General features: G+C 42.5%; 1 protein-coding gene across 1 annotated transcript in view; it reads right to left on the reverse strand.

The window, feature by feature from the left end:
- Positions 1-15,217, reverse strand: part of LOC115476807 (IgGFc-binding protein-like) — a 388,452-nt gene that overhangs the window by 178,655 nt on the left and 194,580 nt on the right. The window contains exon 14 of the mRNA XM_030213382.1: positions 12,754-13,321. Coding sequence (XP_030069242.1) covers positions 12,754-13,321 — 568 coding nt within the window. The remainder of the gene's footprint in view (positions 1-12,753; positions 13,322-15,217) is intronic.

A 15,217-nucleotide genomic window follows, 5' to 3' on the forward strand; every position in this document is an offset into this window, starting at 1 on the left:
AAACGATCAACCACCACCCAAATGGCGGTATGTCCCTCCGAATCAGGGAGATCAGTGATGAAATCCATGGCTATGTGAGTCCAAGGTTTATCGGGAATCAATAATTGCATGAGGAGACCCTGGGGTCTCCGACGATCAGCTTTATGCTGGGAACATTCCGGACAGGCAGCAACAAATTCTTGTACATCATGGTCCAGTGTAGGCCACCAATATTTCTGAGCAATAAAGCATTTAGTTTCCTGAACACCTGGATGTCCAGACATACGTGAAGCATGGTCCCACTGAAGTATCCTTTCCCTCCAACGGGGGGATACAAAGGTCATACCCGGAGGGATGGCAAGCGTCATAGCTGAAAGGATAACAGCAGACTCGATTACATGTTGCAGTGGTTCCTCCTCCAGATCAGACTCCATTGACCTGGAGAGCGCGTCTGCCTTAGTATTTTTCGCGGCTGGACGATAGGTCAAGATGAAATTGAAGCGGGAGAAGAATAGTGCCCAGCGAGCCTGTCGGGGGTTCAACCTCTTCACTTCCCGCAAGTAAACCAGATTTTTGTGGTCAGTAAAAACCATGAAGGGTTCTTGCGCCCCTTCCAAGAGATGCCGCCAATCCTCCAAAGCAAGTTTAATGGCTAACAACTCCTGGTCTCCTATAGCATAATTCTTCTCAGCCGGAGTGTACTTCTTCGTGAAGAAGGCGCAGGGAAGGAGTTTCCCCCCACTGGACAACACAGCCCCAGTGCCCACCGATGAGGCATCCACCTCCACAAAACATTTCCCAGTCGGATCGGGGTGTCGTAACACGGGTGCCCTGACAAAGGCCTGCTTCAGGTTCTTGAATGCTCTGCACGCTTCCGGTGGCCAGTTACGAGCGTCTGCACTCTTTCTTGTCAAGGCAGTAAGAGGGGCAATCAGGGATGAGTAATTTAGAATGAACTGCCTATAATAATTTGTGAATCCCAAAAAACGTTGCAGCGCCTTACGCCCCGAAGGCTGTTGCCACTGCAAGATTGCGGTTACTTTACCAGGATCCATCCACAATCCTTGGATGGAGATGATATACCCCAGGAAGGGTAGTTCAAACTGATGGAACTCACACTTCTCCAACTTTACATATAGATGATTCTCTCTCAAACGTTGTAACACGACCTTAACATGTTCATGATGAACTTCCACCGACCTGGAGAATATAAGGATGTCATCCAGATATACCATCACGAACTTGTATAGAAGGTCTCTAAAGATGTTATTCATGAACGACTGAAAAACCGCTGGAGCATTAGCAAGGCCGAAGGGCATCACCAGATATTCATAGTGCCCATCCCGAGTATTAAATGCGGTTTTCCATTCATCGCCCTCTCTGATCCGCACAAGATTGTAAGCCCCTCTGAGGTCCAGTTTGGTAAATATCTGGGCTCCTTGAAGACGATCAAACATTTCTGAGATCAGGGGTAACGGGTATTTGTCCTTCCGAGTCATCGAATTGAGACCCCTATAGTCGATGCATGGACGCAAGCCTCCATCTTTCTTTTACACAAAAAAAAATCCAGCCCCCGCTGGGGACTTCGATGGATGAATAAATCCTCGAGCCAGGTTATCTTGGATATATGGGTCATGGCTTCAGTTTCAGGATGAGAAAAAGAATACACGCGACCCCGGGGGACTTCAGCTCCAGGCACTAATTCTATGGCACAGTCATAGGGGCAATGAGGTGGTAATGTCTCTGCTTGGCATTTGGAGAAGACATCCTTAAACGGCTGGTACATAGTGGGCAACATTATCTTGGCTTGAGCCAAGGGAAGTAGTGTGGAAACTGGGAAGACTTTGTCTAGACAGATTTTATGGCAAGCTGGGCCCCAAGCCTCCAACTGACCCCGCTTCCACTCGATGCGTGGATTATGGAGACTAAGCCATGGCATTCCTAGAATAATAGACTCAGTGGCAGATGGAAGGACGAAAAGGAAATCATTTCTTTATGAAGAACTCCAACCAGTATCATCATAGGCACGGTCCGAAGCCGCAGCGCTCCCTGGATTAGGCCCACCGACACAGACCCGGAGATAGGGTGAGGTAGCTCTTCAGTAGGGATCTGATGGGTCTGAACCAGGTTCTCACTGATAAAATTGCCACCAGCCCCAGAATCAATTAATGCTTCAACATAAGGGGTTCCTTGAGTGGAAAACAGAACTGGAACTAAAACTTGTGTCCTGGGAGAACAAGATCTCGCCTCCGATACCGTCTCCCTGGCTGGAATCAGGGCAGCTGGTTTCCCGACTTCCTGCGAATTGGGCATTCCCGGACAAAGTGTCCCTTGGCCTCACAGTATAAATATAGACCTTTGGAGCATCTTCGCTGTTTCTCTTGTGCAGATGTGACCACCCAGTCCACCTGCATGGGTTCTGACCCATACTGGGAAACCTGCAGGCGGCCAGGAGGGCTCTTAGAATAAATCTTTGAGTCAATCTTCCCATACTGGTGGCTGGCACGATGTTCACAGGCACGCTCCCTGAAGCGGATGTCCACTTGGGTACAAAGACGAATAAGGTCATCCAAATTGGAGGGGAGCTCGCGCCCCGTAAGCTCATCTTTAATAATAGGGGATACTCCATGACAAAAAATAGCCGTGAGGCTCTGATTATCCCATCCTAATTCCGCTGATAGTGTCCGGAATTGGATGGCATACTCGCCCAGGGAGAGCAGACCCTGGTGTAAATTTAAGAGTTGAGTTGCTGCTGAGGAGGCCTTTCCGGGTTCCTCGAACATGAGATGGAACTGCCTCAGGAACTCTGTTAAGCTATCCAGTACGGGATCCTTCTTCTCCCATAGCGGGGAGGCCCAGGCGAGAGCTGGTCCTGAGAGTAGGTAGATGATCTGTGGGAAAGCCCCTGGCTGCAACTCAAACACAATCTGAAACTGATTTATAAAGCCCCGACAAGTTTTGCTATTACCATCGTAGCGAGGGGGCTGGGATACATGAACCCCTAGCCTCCCTCCTATGGCTCCCTGGGGGCTAGGAGCCGGGGAATCCCCACCAGTCCCAGGGGCAGTAAGAAGGTCCACCCGTTGATTTAATGCAGCCACAGCTCCCGCAACTTGCTGTACCTGAGCATGCAGCTGTTGGAGTAGCTGCATGGCAGAGGGTTCAGTTGAGCTCATGGCTTTAGTGTTCTGTTATTTCTGTCATTGACTCCCAGATTGTGAGCCCTTGGGCCCAGGCCATGAACAGATAGGAAAATCTAGGAACGGCCTGGAGTGGACCGAACCACAACTAGAAAAAGTTAATAAACCACAGGGTACTCACCCAGAACACAAGGCTCCCGAGGAGAGGTGCAAAACTCCTCAAAGGTAGAGAACTTTGGGACACGTTCGGCCTGCACCAGCAGGCTAGGCTGCAGCCAACTACCGGAAGTGGAGCCCCAGGAACCGACTGGCGACAACAGGACTCCACGGGGTAAAGCAAGGACAAAGATACCGGAACAGCTTCTCGAGACATCACCTGCACTTAGTCACTGTCCTCCAGGAGTTGAGCCCCTGGGTTCAGGCGGCCAGCAGGACTTCAGGCCAACCGAAAGTAGCGGTTGTACCCGGTGAAGCTGAACCAGACAGATAGGGAAGACAGACCAGGCAGGATCCAGCAGTACAGAGCACTAAGCAAAAGAAGTACAGGTTAGAGCAAGACTTTTAGGTACAAATAACCCACACAGCCAGACACAGAGAGCGAGGGGTTAACATAACACACTAACCCCAGAAAAAGAGGTGGAATCACAACAGACAGAACTAAAACAAACAAGTTGATACATCAAAGAAGGCACACATTGCCCCATCAACCAGAGAACACAGCCCAGCTGCAGAGAAAAGCCAATTAACCACACGCTGAGACAAACAACTACAAAACGGAACACAGAGAGAATGCTGAAAAGCCAGCACCTAGGAACACAAAAGAGGGGAAAACAGATTCCTTCAGCGCACAGAGCAAGCTCACAGAAGAAATCAGATAAGAGGCCACAGCAGGAGAAATCCTAACGCTAAAGCAACACTTACCTGAAAACTGCAGGTAAAATAGATCTTGATTACTGACGTGTGTAGCTGCAGATGTCAGCTACAACCCAGCTGACCAATAGCAATACAGTCCCACCTAGCTACCCTAGCAGAGAGGTTTCCAGCCCCTCCCTAGCCCTAACAGAGTGGGTTCCAGCCTCTCCTCAGCCTGCTAGCAGAAACATAACACATGTATTTGCAAAGGTGGGAAGAAGAGAAAACGTCGGCCTGCGTGGTTGAAAGGAGAAGTAAAAGAGGCCATTACAGCCAAAAGATTGTCCTTCAATGAATGGAAAAAGGACCCAATTGAAGAAAATAAAAAGAAACATAAGCACTAGCAAGTCAGATGCAAAGCATTAATAAAGAAGGCTAAAAGAGAATAAGAAGAGAAACTTGCCACAGAGGCCAAAACTCACAGTAACAACTTTTTCAGTTACATCAGAAGCAGAAAGCCTGTGAGGGAATCTGTGGGACTGTTAGATCATGAAGGAGTAAAAGAGGCACTCAGGGAGGACAAGGCCATAGCAGAGAAACTGAATGAATTTTTTGCTTCTATCTTTATGGAAGACGATGTAAGAGATCTGTCTGTACTGGAAATAGTTTTCAAGGGTAATGATGGGTAGGAATTGAAAGAAATCTTGGTGAACCTGGAAGATGTACTGAGGCAAAATGACAAATTAAAGAGTAGTAAATCACCTGGACCAGATGGCATACATCCAAGGGTACTCAAAGAACTCAAGCATGAAATTGCTGATCTTTTTTTTTTATAATATGTAACCTGTCATCAAAATCATTCATAGTACCTGAAGATTGGAGGGTGGCCAATGTGATGCCAATTTTTAAAAAGGGTTCTAGGGGTGATCTGGGAAATTATAAACCGGTAAGCCTGATGTCGGTGCCAGGCAAAATAGCAAAATAAAATTATAGAACACGTAGACAAACATGGATTAATGGGACAGAGTCAGCATTGGTTCAGCTGAGGGAAGTCTTGCCTCACCAATTTGCTTCATTTCTTTGAAGGCGTGAATAAACATGTGGGTAAAGGTGAGCCGGTTGATAAAGTTCTTCATGAGAGACTTCTGAGAAAATTAAAGAGTCATGGGAAAGGAGGGAAGGTTCTGGTGTGAATTTGGAATTGGTTATTGGACAGAAAACAAAGGGTAGAGTTAAATGGTCATTTCTCTCAATGGAGGAGAGTGAACAGTGGAGTGCCGCAGGATTTGTACTGGAACCGGTATCATTTAACATATTTATAAATGATATGGAAATCGGAATGACGAGTGATCAAATTTGTAGATGATACAAACCTATTCAAGGTTGTTAAAACACTTGCAGACTGTGAAATATTTCAGGAAGACCTTAGGAAATTGGAAGACTGGCCATCCAAATGACAGATGAAATTTAATGTGGACAAATGCAAGGTGATGCACACTGGAAAGAATAATCCGAATAACAGTTACCTGATGCTAGGATCCACCTTGGGGGGGGGGGGTCAGCGCTCAAGAAAAAGATCTGAATATTGTTGTAGATAGCATGCTGAAATTTGCTCAGGGAGTGGCGGCAGCCAAAAAAGGAAACAGGATGCTAGGAATTATTAGGAAAGGGATGGTGAATAAGACTGAAAATACTATAATGCCTTTGTATCACTCCATGGTGCATCCACACCTTAAGTATTGTATTAAGTTCTGGTCGCAGTATCTCAAAAATGATATAGCAGAATTAGAAAAGGTTAAAAGAAGAGCTACTAAAATGATAAAGGGGATGGAACTCCTCTCGTATGAGGAAAGGCTCTTCTGCTTGGAAAAGAGATGGATGAGGTCTACAAAATCCTGAGTTCTGTAGAACGAATAGAAGTAAATTGATTTTTTTACTAGTTCCAAAAGTACAAAGACTAGGGGACACTCGAGGAAGTTATATGGAAATATTTTAAAAACAAATAGGAGGAAATATGTTTTCACTCAACAAATAGTTAAACTCTGGAACTCTTTGCCAGAGGAGGTGGTAACAGTGGTTAGCGTATCTGGGTTTAAAAAAGGTTTGGACAAATTCCTGAAGGAAAAGTCCATAGTCTGCTATTGAGACAGGCGTGGGAAGCAACTGCTTGCCCTGGGATTTGTAGTATAGAGTGTTGCCATGATTTGGGTTTCTGCCAGGTACTTGTGACCTGGCTTGGCCACTGTTTGGAAAACAGGATACTGGGGTAGATTGACCATTGGTCTGACCTAGTATGGCTACTTTTATGTTCTGTATAATTATGGTACAGCCAGAGACCCCCCCACTGGAATTTTTATTTTGGGTCCCTATGTTGGAGTACATTAGCAGATGCGTGAGTATGATTGTGTTATGTCTCTGCATGTTTTACTATCAGGATAATCATTGCATGTTTTTGTAAACTGTTAGCACATTATCATTTCTAGGTCTCCCTGCTATCTCTGAAGCTGCCTTTTGAACCACTGACCTTGTACCAGGTTCTAGGTCTGGTCAATATATATATATTACTACTCTAGTTCATTTTTCTATAGCAGATTACAGGTCTGAAGCTTATTTGTAGACCACTTGCTCACTAGGTCCCGTTATTATACACATTGGGTGATGTTGTTCACTACCCATTATATCATATCTTCCTCTCCGCACCCAACACCAGATACTGGCGATCTGACATCTATTCAGATCTCTGGTAAGGACTTTCCGAAACAGACCTTTCTATTTTGCGGTTGATCCCCCTGCGCCACCGAGTGTTCGGAAGGGCGTGGTGATCCCGCCAACTGTCCTCTTTCTCAATTGGCTTTCTGCGCTGGAGAGTACATTGCATGAATCGTGAGTATATTTTCATTTATTGCATGTGTTACTATTAAGCTTGCCGTTGTATACTTTCATGGCCTGTTGGATTAGCTCTAATTTAAATGTTTTATTTTATCAAATTTAGGATTAAGATTTTGTCCTCAATACACAGGGATACCTCTGTATGTGGGACAATTACTGTGTATGTGTATGAGTGTGGTTTTCCTTTTCCATTCTGTCTGTGTGCTGTGACTTATGATTGGCTACTGGAATATTTATTTTTGGGAATCATTTCTTTAGTTTTAAATTAGTGCTCTAAGGTTACCCCGCGAGATTGCCTATCAACTGCAGTGGTAGTAAATCTCAAAGGAATGTTTTTTTCCAGGATTGTATATTATTTCATTTAAGCAATGTTTGTTTAATTTGTGACATGATATTAAATAGATTGTTGTTATTTACTTCCTGTAAATTGCTTTCACTAGAAATGCAAGCACTTTTTAGTTCTAGTAGCTATAAATAGATTAAAGGTTTTCAATAATTTATCTTTGTTAGCTCCGGTACTCACATCCGGATTCTAAATCTGGATAAGACAGATATACCGGACATACTTGTCATTCTTATTCAGGTATCATATGACAGACTTCTTGGTTAAAGAGATCCACTTACAGTTTTGATTTTATAGGTGTGCGTCCGTGTATGTGTTCTTTGAAAATTGCATAATTATTCCAGATATTCACTATGGAATGTTATATGCCATCTAAAACACTGTTTATTTGTGACGTTGTTTAAAATAACTAGTGCTGATGTTCACTTCCTGGTTCTCTATTGGGGATGTGCTCAGTAAGAATGAATTAACTGTTTTAATTTTCCTTTTCACGTCTTATCTACTACTTTCAAACTTCCTTCCCTGCCTCTTAAAGATTTATAGTTTTAAGATATATTATTGTATAGAATTCGAGCATTTTTGGTTCTCAAACCCCAAATGGCGCAGTTAAATTTCATTTCCGGATTCCATAATACTACAGTGCCTGCCTTATTACCTATGCAATAGGGTTTAGAGATTAACCCTTGCATAACATAACTAACTGGTAAATCAGAACTAAAGAAATTCAGGTTGCTATTATTTCAGAGCTATGTTCAGATAAGACTTTTTTTTTTTCATTACAGAAGCTGCAGTACTAGCTACAATTGCCAACTTCCTTTTTATTGAGAACCGTACCTCTGGAAACAGATAAAGTAATAACCTTCTTTTCCTCCTTTTCCTCTCCTGAAGTATTAATTCTATGAAGACCAATTCCACCAGCATGAAGTTTTAATACGAAAACTTGAACTTACAGTTTTTGTTTGATGTATAGTCCTATTTTCAGTCACCATAATGTCCAATGCTTGCAGTGAGCAGTAAACTCAAATTAAGCACAGGAAGCACGGTTATTTCGTGATTTCCTTAGGACCGAATGACAGAGATTAACCCTTGTAGTTCTTATTTTCTCTAAAGTTCATTTTTACAAAAGCTTTGAACTCAGTATATGATACAGGAATTCATTACGTGTTTCAGATTTTTAATAACTAGATGGGTTTTTCTATGATTCTGTGTTATCCTTCCTACTCTTTGTTTAGAATTCAATTTACAATGTAGGCTTACAAGCTGTTCCATTTATCATACTGGTCTATATGAACATATCCTACTGGTCAATTTGTGCATTTATTGCATTAATAAAAATTGTTATTATATCCTTAATTTTTGAATTTTGAATTTTACTAAAATGTTTTAAGAAATGCTCTTACTTGTCTCCTGCTTATAAAGCAGCTCCTCCTCTGTATTTAAAATATACTCTAAATTGTAAATTGATTCCTGGGAATATATAAGCTTATTTTTAGCTATCCCTCTGAATGTGAATCTTGATATGCTATCATAATTTAGGGCCCAAATTGTGAAAGCATAGAAATGATCAGTTTAGAATTTAATATAATTTTCATTTTCCAAATTGGCTCTGAACTATTACAGAGGACTATAGGTTATTGTCCTTCTCATTTGACCTATTTAAACCTTGTAAAGGTCACGTGAGGAGGCCTCATAGAAATATATAGTTTTTACATCTTTCTTTTCTGATATTGGCTTTTCTCTATCTCTCTAAATATCATATTAAAAGCTGTATTTTCCTGGAGCAGTCTCTGACCACAACGTTTCCTCAGACTCTGCTGACTTCCTGTGCCAGCAAAATCTTCAGAGAAAAAATTGTTTTCTACTTGTAACTTGTGATTTTATATATTGAGACTATGCTCCACCTACTGGTGCCCCAAAGAGCTACTCACATCTATGTTTCTCTGTCTAGTGTTATTGCTGATTATTTTAATGCTAAACATACTGAGTTTGGGAAGGTTCAGGCAGTACACTGAATCTTGATCATTGTTATCCACAAGAAATATGTGTTTTCAATTTAATGATCCTGTGCTAAGATTTGACTACTAGGCATTACTTGTATATCAGCTCTATTTATTAAGTACTGTAGGTTGACTGAAGACTGCTAATCCAATTCCTGATCTACCACCCCCATTCCAGTTTGGTACTTCTGCTACAACTGACCTCTGGCAAGAAAAGGAAGCACCAACTTCTCCAATGAGAATTTTCTTTTGTCCAAATGATGTCATTAATTTAGACCTTCTTGGTTATGCTCTTAAATATTCTATTGTATTAAATATTTTTGCAGGCTGCGCATCTTTTCCAGAACCTACATGGCACTTTACATATGAGCTCTCTGTTACAACAGACAGTGACCGTGATTTCAGAAGATACTTCCATCACCTGGACTAGTTATGAGTTTTAAATTTCTGCACATTAGTCTTCTGCTTTGACTATGACTATTTCCTAAGCTACCCTTCTTTCTGAATCATCTAACTCGTAAGTCCTACAGGCCTCCTGAAGCTGGGGGCCCAACCCTTGGTGGATGGTAGTCTTTGCAGGTGAAGAATTTCCAGGCCTCACATTAATATCCACATTACTAGCCTTGTTTCATGTGCATACGTTGACTTTCCCTAGGCCTCTTCGATTTTATGCTTTATATATTTCTTAACCTGCATACATTAGTCATTTTCGTTATTGTTTTGGTACCTTTTTCCCTTTTGTTCCATATACTTAACCTCTACTGTTCCTTGCCCCTACATATAATTACCCATCACCAATCTGTCTTGCACATTATGCAAGCCAGAAGTGGGGATACATTTTGGTAATGCCTGTTTTCTGAACATAAGAGACTTTGGCCGACCAATTCAAGGTCATCATGGAAATCCTGCTCTGTTAAACCCTTCTGAGTTTTCAGCTCTTCCTAATTCCTCAGAGCTTCCATCCACTCCAGGACATTCCTTAGCAAGAGATCCTCAGCATGGTACAACCATGTCAAGTTGGACAGTGTAACTCTCCCTCGACCCACTTCAAGGCAACTACACCTTGATGATCAGACCAGCTCACTAGGGATACAGAAAAGTTCCATCATCCATGAAGATACTGTCGTGCAATTCCCTGATACCGGTTGAAAACATCTCAGAACTAGAACCTCCAACAAATACCATCAAGCAAGATCAAGAGATAATTAATTTGAGATCTACAGTTGCTATTAATTGACATTATAGACTCATGTTTTATTTCCAGTTTAGCAATAATCCTGATTGAAAAGTTCAATTTTATTTTGTTTTTTTGTTATTCCCTTTCTAGCTAATGACACACTCTCTATTATGAATGGACAGTCAGAATTGGACTATAATTGTCTTTATTTTCTCTTGTTGTATTGGTTTTGAAACTCTTTTCTGCCATTTCTGTTTATGTAATTTAAATTGAAGTTGATATTGCTCAGACACAGGGGTAACATCAAACCCTAATACTGGCTAAGATATCATAATGTAGGTGTAAACCCTGTTAGTATCAACCAGTTATGCATTTGTTTAACTTTGGTGTAGGCTTACTTAAGCTGCATGTCTTTCTGTAGGTTTGACTAAGCTCCAAGTGGGGTAACGGATATATAAAATGCTTCCCATACTTTTCCAGGTCATTATGCATATGTCAAGATCCATGCATGACCTTTGTTAATATAAATTTTCCTAGGATTGACCATTTTTGCTGTATGAGGCAACCTCATACTTGCTATCCACTTTTTAGTGCTCATGATTGGATGCCAATGATGAGTAATAGTAAGGTCCAGGAATTCCGACCTGTTTAAGGATTCTGAATACCTACAACCTAAAACAGCCTGCAATCAGAGTACTAACCATATATTTGTTGAGCCCATAACAATGCTTAATCAAAACCACTATTCCTTCCGAGGACCACTGAGACAGATACATTAGATTATCTCCCCATGCACTATGCAACAGATACAATAGAAGCCATAGAAAGACCTGAAAGTGTTTATTAGTATGATCCACCTGAAATTGCTATTACACACATACCTATACTTCATGGGATTTTGTAGATGAACTCATGGATTTGTCCCATTCATAAAACATTTCTCACTACAGGTTTGAGTAAGTCTCAAGAGAGGTGACATCAGGATTAAGGCCCAAGGGGTTGGGTAATATAAAGGGAATTCCATACGCCCCAAATAATATATCACCTGAGAATGAAGTTTCCTGTCTTGCACCATACCTTCTAGGAATTTGTAAGACCAAAACTCGCCCTCTCGTTTGATAGCTTGCCACCTTCTGGAATGGATGATGACAAGCTTGACGAGCTTTGTGTCACCCCCCCCCCCCCCCCCCAGATGGGGTGACAAGTGGGGAATGTATAATTATGGTACAGCCAGAGACCCCCCCCACACACACTGGAATGGTGGCGGGCCCAGTCATAGAGCTCAGGCTATTACAGACCTTGGCTGAGCCAGAAATCTGATGGCTGACATAACTGGGAGCTTACTGGAAAAGTATGGCCTAGTTTGTAGCTTGGATTGAGGCCTAAATAGCAGGATTGTGGTCAGCCATGGTGTGAGAAAGGAAAGGTGTAGCTGGATGCAGGGTCTTGCTTAAGATTTGTGGTCAAGCGAGCTAAAGACAAAACCACGTTAGCAAGATAGAAGCTACTCATTAGCATGAGCCAATCAGTGACAACCATGACATTAGCATAGATCCAATCAGGTATATCTACTGTCATATTATCCATATCCTGAGGGCACCTATAAAAATCAGGGTATTTCCTGGTTTAAGCTAGAGAGAAGGGTTGCCACTCTCTCTCTCTCCAAGGGAAACCAATGTGTCCAGCAGAATTGACAAATTACCTAATTGCTTTCCCTTGTAAAACATCTAATCGGTAAAAGAAATTATAAAAGATTAGGAACTAATTAACACCTGTTTGCAGCTGGATTATTATATTCCTATAACTAATTGATTGTACGTGCCTGTTGTCAATCACTGATTTGACTTGTATCTTGGCAAATAAACTCCTCATTCCAAATGATAATTTGTGGGCTTCACTTAATGATGAAAGGCTGTAAGTATAAATGCTTTTGCTGTATCAGGCTATCTTTCGCTGCATTGTATAACTTGTAATCTAAATCCAGTTTGTCATAAGGCTGGTATCTTTTCCTTAGACCTAACGTCTCTCTTAGTGGCAATTCCTTTTAGAACTTCACAACTCCTTGATTACCCCAGTACTGGTGCTATTTAGATATGGAGTCAGATTTAAGGCCACTCCAGCCTTCTTGGGGGTCTCTGGACCCTAAAATTTAGAACATTTCTTATGCAAGTTACAACAGAACTGGGCACAGTGCCTTGGTGTCAAACTTTTGTATTTTCTGGCAATGTTATTTTTTTCTCATTCTGTTTTGAGAGCTCCCAAGTATTATTCAAGTAATGTATTAAGTTAATTCAATAAACGGTATCAGTAATTTATTTAGTCATCTAATATAAATATATGAGCTTAAGGCCTACTTAATGTAGATGTAAAACTTACGGCAGAATGTAGGACTCCTCCACTCCTGGATCTGGATACCCTTGATTTGGCACTCAGAAACATAGGTACTGATGGCATCACAAAGCACAGTGTAGCGGCCTTTGTACTGACAAGAATCATAGACACAATCATTAAAGAAGGATGATGGGTCAACAGTTGTGTGGCACAAACTGAAAGGCCCATCTGCTTTAACAATTAGGCCACAGTAAATCTCATTCTTGTAGATCTGCTTTTCTTCCTCTGTGCATAATGGACAATCTCCATTGCACATAGCTGTGCACCCAGGGACGTCTCCTACTTTCCAGCTGTCTCCAAACTGGACTGGATTGCGCACAATATCTCCATTCTTCATGGTCATATCATCACTGCTGTTCTGGTTATTGTTACCACAGAGGCCACAGACTGCACTGACATAGGTATCTGGCACAGTAACTGAGGTATAACTTATCCAGTTGAATGTTACTCTGACATTGAAATCAGTTTTGATAAACACATGTAATCCACTAATATAGGCCACTATTTTGTTAGTTTTGAAATAAAATGGCAGGGCTGTGAGGACTCCATCAACCTGAAAAAAATAATAGAATAGAAAAGGTGAATGATTTGTTGGTTAGACTTAGAGAACTCCCAAATTCAGAACATATTGTTCCATCAGCATGCCATTCATGCATCTTTTGCTTAAACTTGAATTTTAAATTGTTTGTAAAGAGGTCACAGATACAACTTCAGTTTTCCAGGTTGGGCAGCTGAATAGAGATTCTTGTTTTCTGTTCATCTCTCCTACTCATCTTTCCCTCTGTTCTTTTCATTACTACTACTTACTACTACTTAACATTTCTAAAGCGCTACTAGGGTTACGCAGCGCTGTACAATTTAACATGGAAAGACAGTCCCTGCTCAAGGAGCTTACAATCTAAAAGACAGGTGTACAATCTAAAGACAATCTAAACAATCTAAAGACAAGTGTAGAGTCCGTCTGATAGGGCATACTATATTTCACGAAAGGTTAGGTGCCGAAAGCAACATTGAAGAGGTGAGTTTTAAGCAGAGATTTGAAGATGGGTAGAGAGAGGGCTTGGCGTAGGGGTTGAGGAAGTTTGTTCCAAGCATAGGGTGAGGCAAGGCAGAATGAGCGGAGCCTGGAATTGGCAGTGGTGGAGAAGGGAACTGAAAGGAGGGATTTGTCCTGTGAGCAGAGGTTACGGGCGGGAACATAGGGGAGATGAGGGTAGAGAGGTAGTGAGGAGCCGCAGACTGGGTGCATTTGTAGGTAAGGAGGAGAATCTTGAATTGTATGCGGTATCTGATCGGAAGCCAGTGAAGTGACTTGAGGAGACGGGTGATATGAGTATATCGGTTCTGGCGGAATATAAGATGTGCGGCAGCATTCTGAACGGATTAAAGGGGGGATAGATGGCTAAGTGGAAGGCCGGTGAGGAGTAAGTTGCAGTAGTCAAGGTGAGAGGTAATGAGAGCGTGGACGAGAGTTTGTGTGGTGTGCTCAGATAAGAAAGGGCGAATTTTGCTGATGTTGAAGAGGAAGAAGCGACAGGTCTTGGCAGTCTGTTGGATATGCGCAGAGAAGAAGAGGGAGGAATCGAAGATGACTCCGAGGTTGCGGGCAGATGGGACGGGGTGGATGAGGGTGTTATCAACTGAGATAGAGAGTGGAGGAAGAGGAGAGGTGGGTTTAGGTGGAAAGACGAGGAGCTCGGTTTTGGACATGTTCAGCTTCAGGTGGCGGTTGGACATCCAGGCAGCAATGTTGGATAAGCAGGCCGATACCTTGGCCTGGGTCTCCGCGGTGATGTCTGGTGTGGAGAGATATAGCTGGGTGTCATCAGCATAAAGATGATACTGAAAACCATGAGATGAGATCAGTGAGCCTAGGGAAGAGGTGTAGATTGAGAAGAGAAGGGGTCCAAGGACAGATCCCTGGGGAACTCCAACAGATAGTGGGATGGGAGTGGAGGAAGATCCATGAGAGTGCACACTGAAGGTGCGGTGGGAGAGATAAGAGGAGAACCAGGAAAGGACAGAGCCTTGGAACCCAAAAGAGGACAGTGTGGCAAGAAGTAAATCATGATTGACAGTGTCAAACGCAGCGGATAGATCGAGGAGGATGAGGATGGAATAGTGGCCTCTGGATTTGGCGAGGAGCAGGTCGTTGCAGACTTTAGAGAGTGCTGTTTCTGTCGAGTGTAGAGGGCGAAAACCAGATTGAAGTGGATCTAGGATGGCATGAGAGGAGAGAAAATCAAGGCAGCGACTGTGAATGGCGCGCTCAAGTATTTTGGAGAGGAAGGGGAGGAGAGAGATGGGGCGGTAGTTGGAGGGGCAGGTAGGGTCAAGTGATGTTTTTTTTAGGAGAGGTGTGACTACGGTGTGCTTGAAGGTGTCAGGGACAGTTGCAGTGGAGAGGGAAAGGTTAAGGATGCGACAGATGGAGGGGGTAAAATCTCTT

This window comes from Microcaecilia unicolor, chromosome 8 (genome assembly GCF_901765095.1).
Source record: "Microcaecilia unicolor chromosome 8, aMicUni1.1, whole genome shotgun sequence".
Classification (NCBI taxonomy): domain Eukaryota; kingdom Metazoa; phylum Chordata; class Amphibia; order Gymnophiona; family Siphonopidae; genus Microcaecilia; species Microcaecilia unicolor.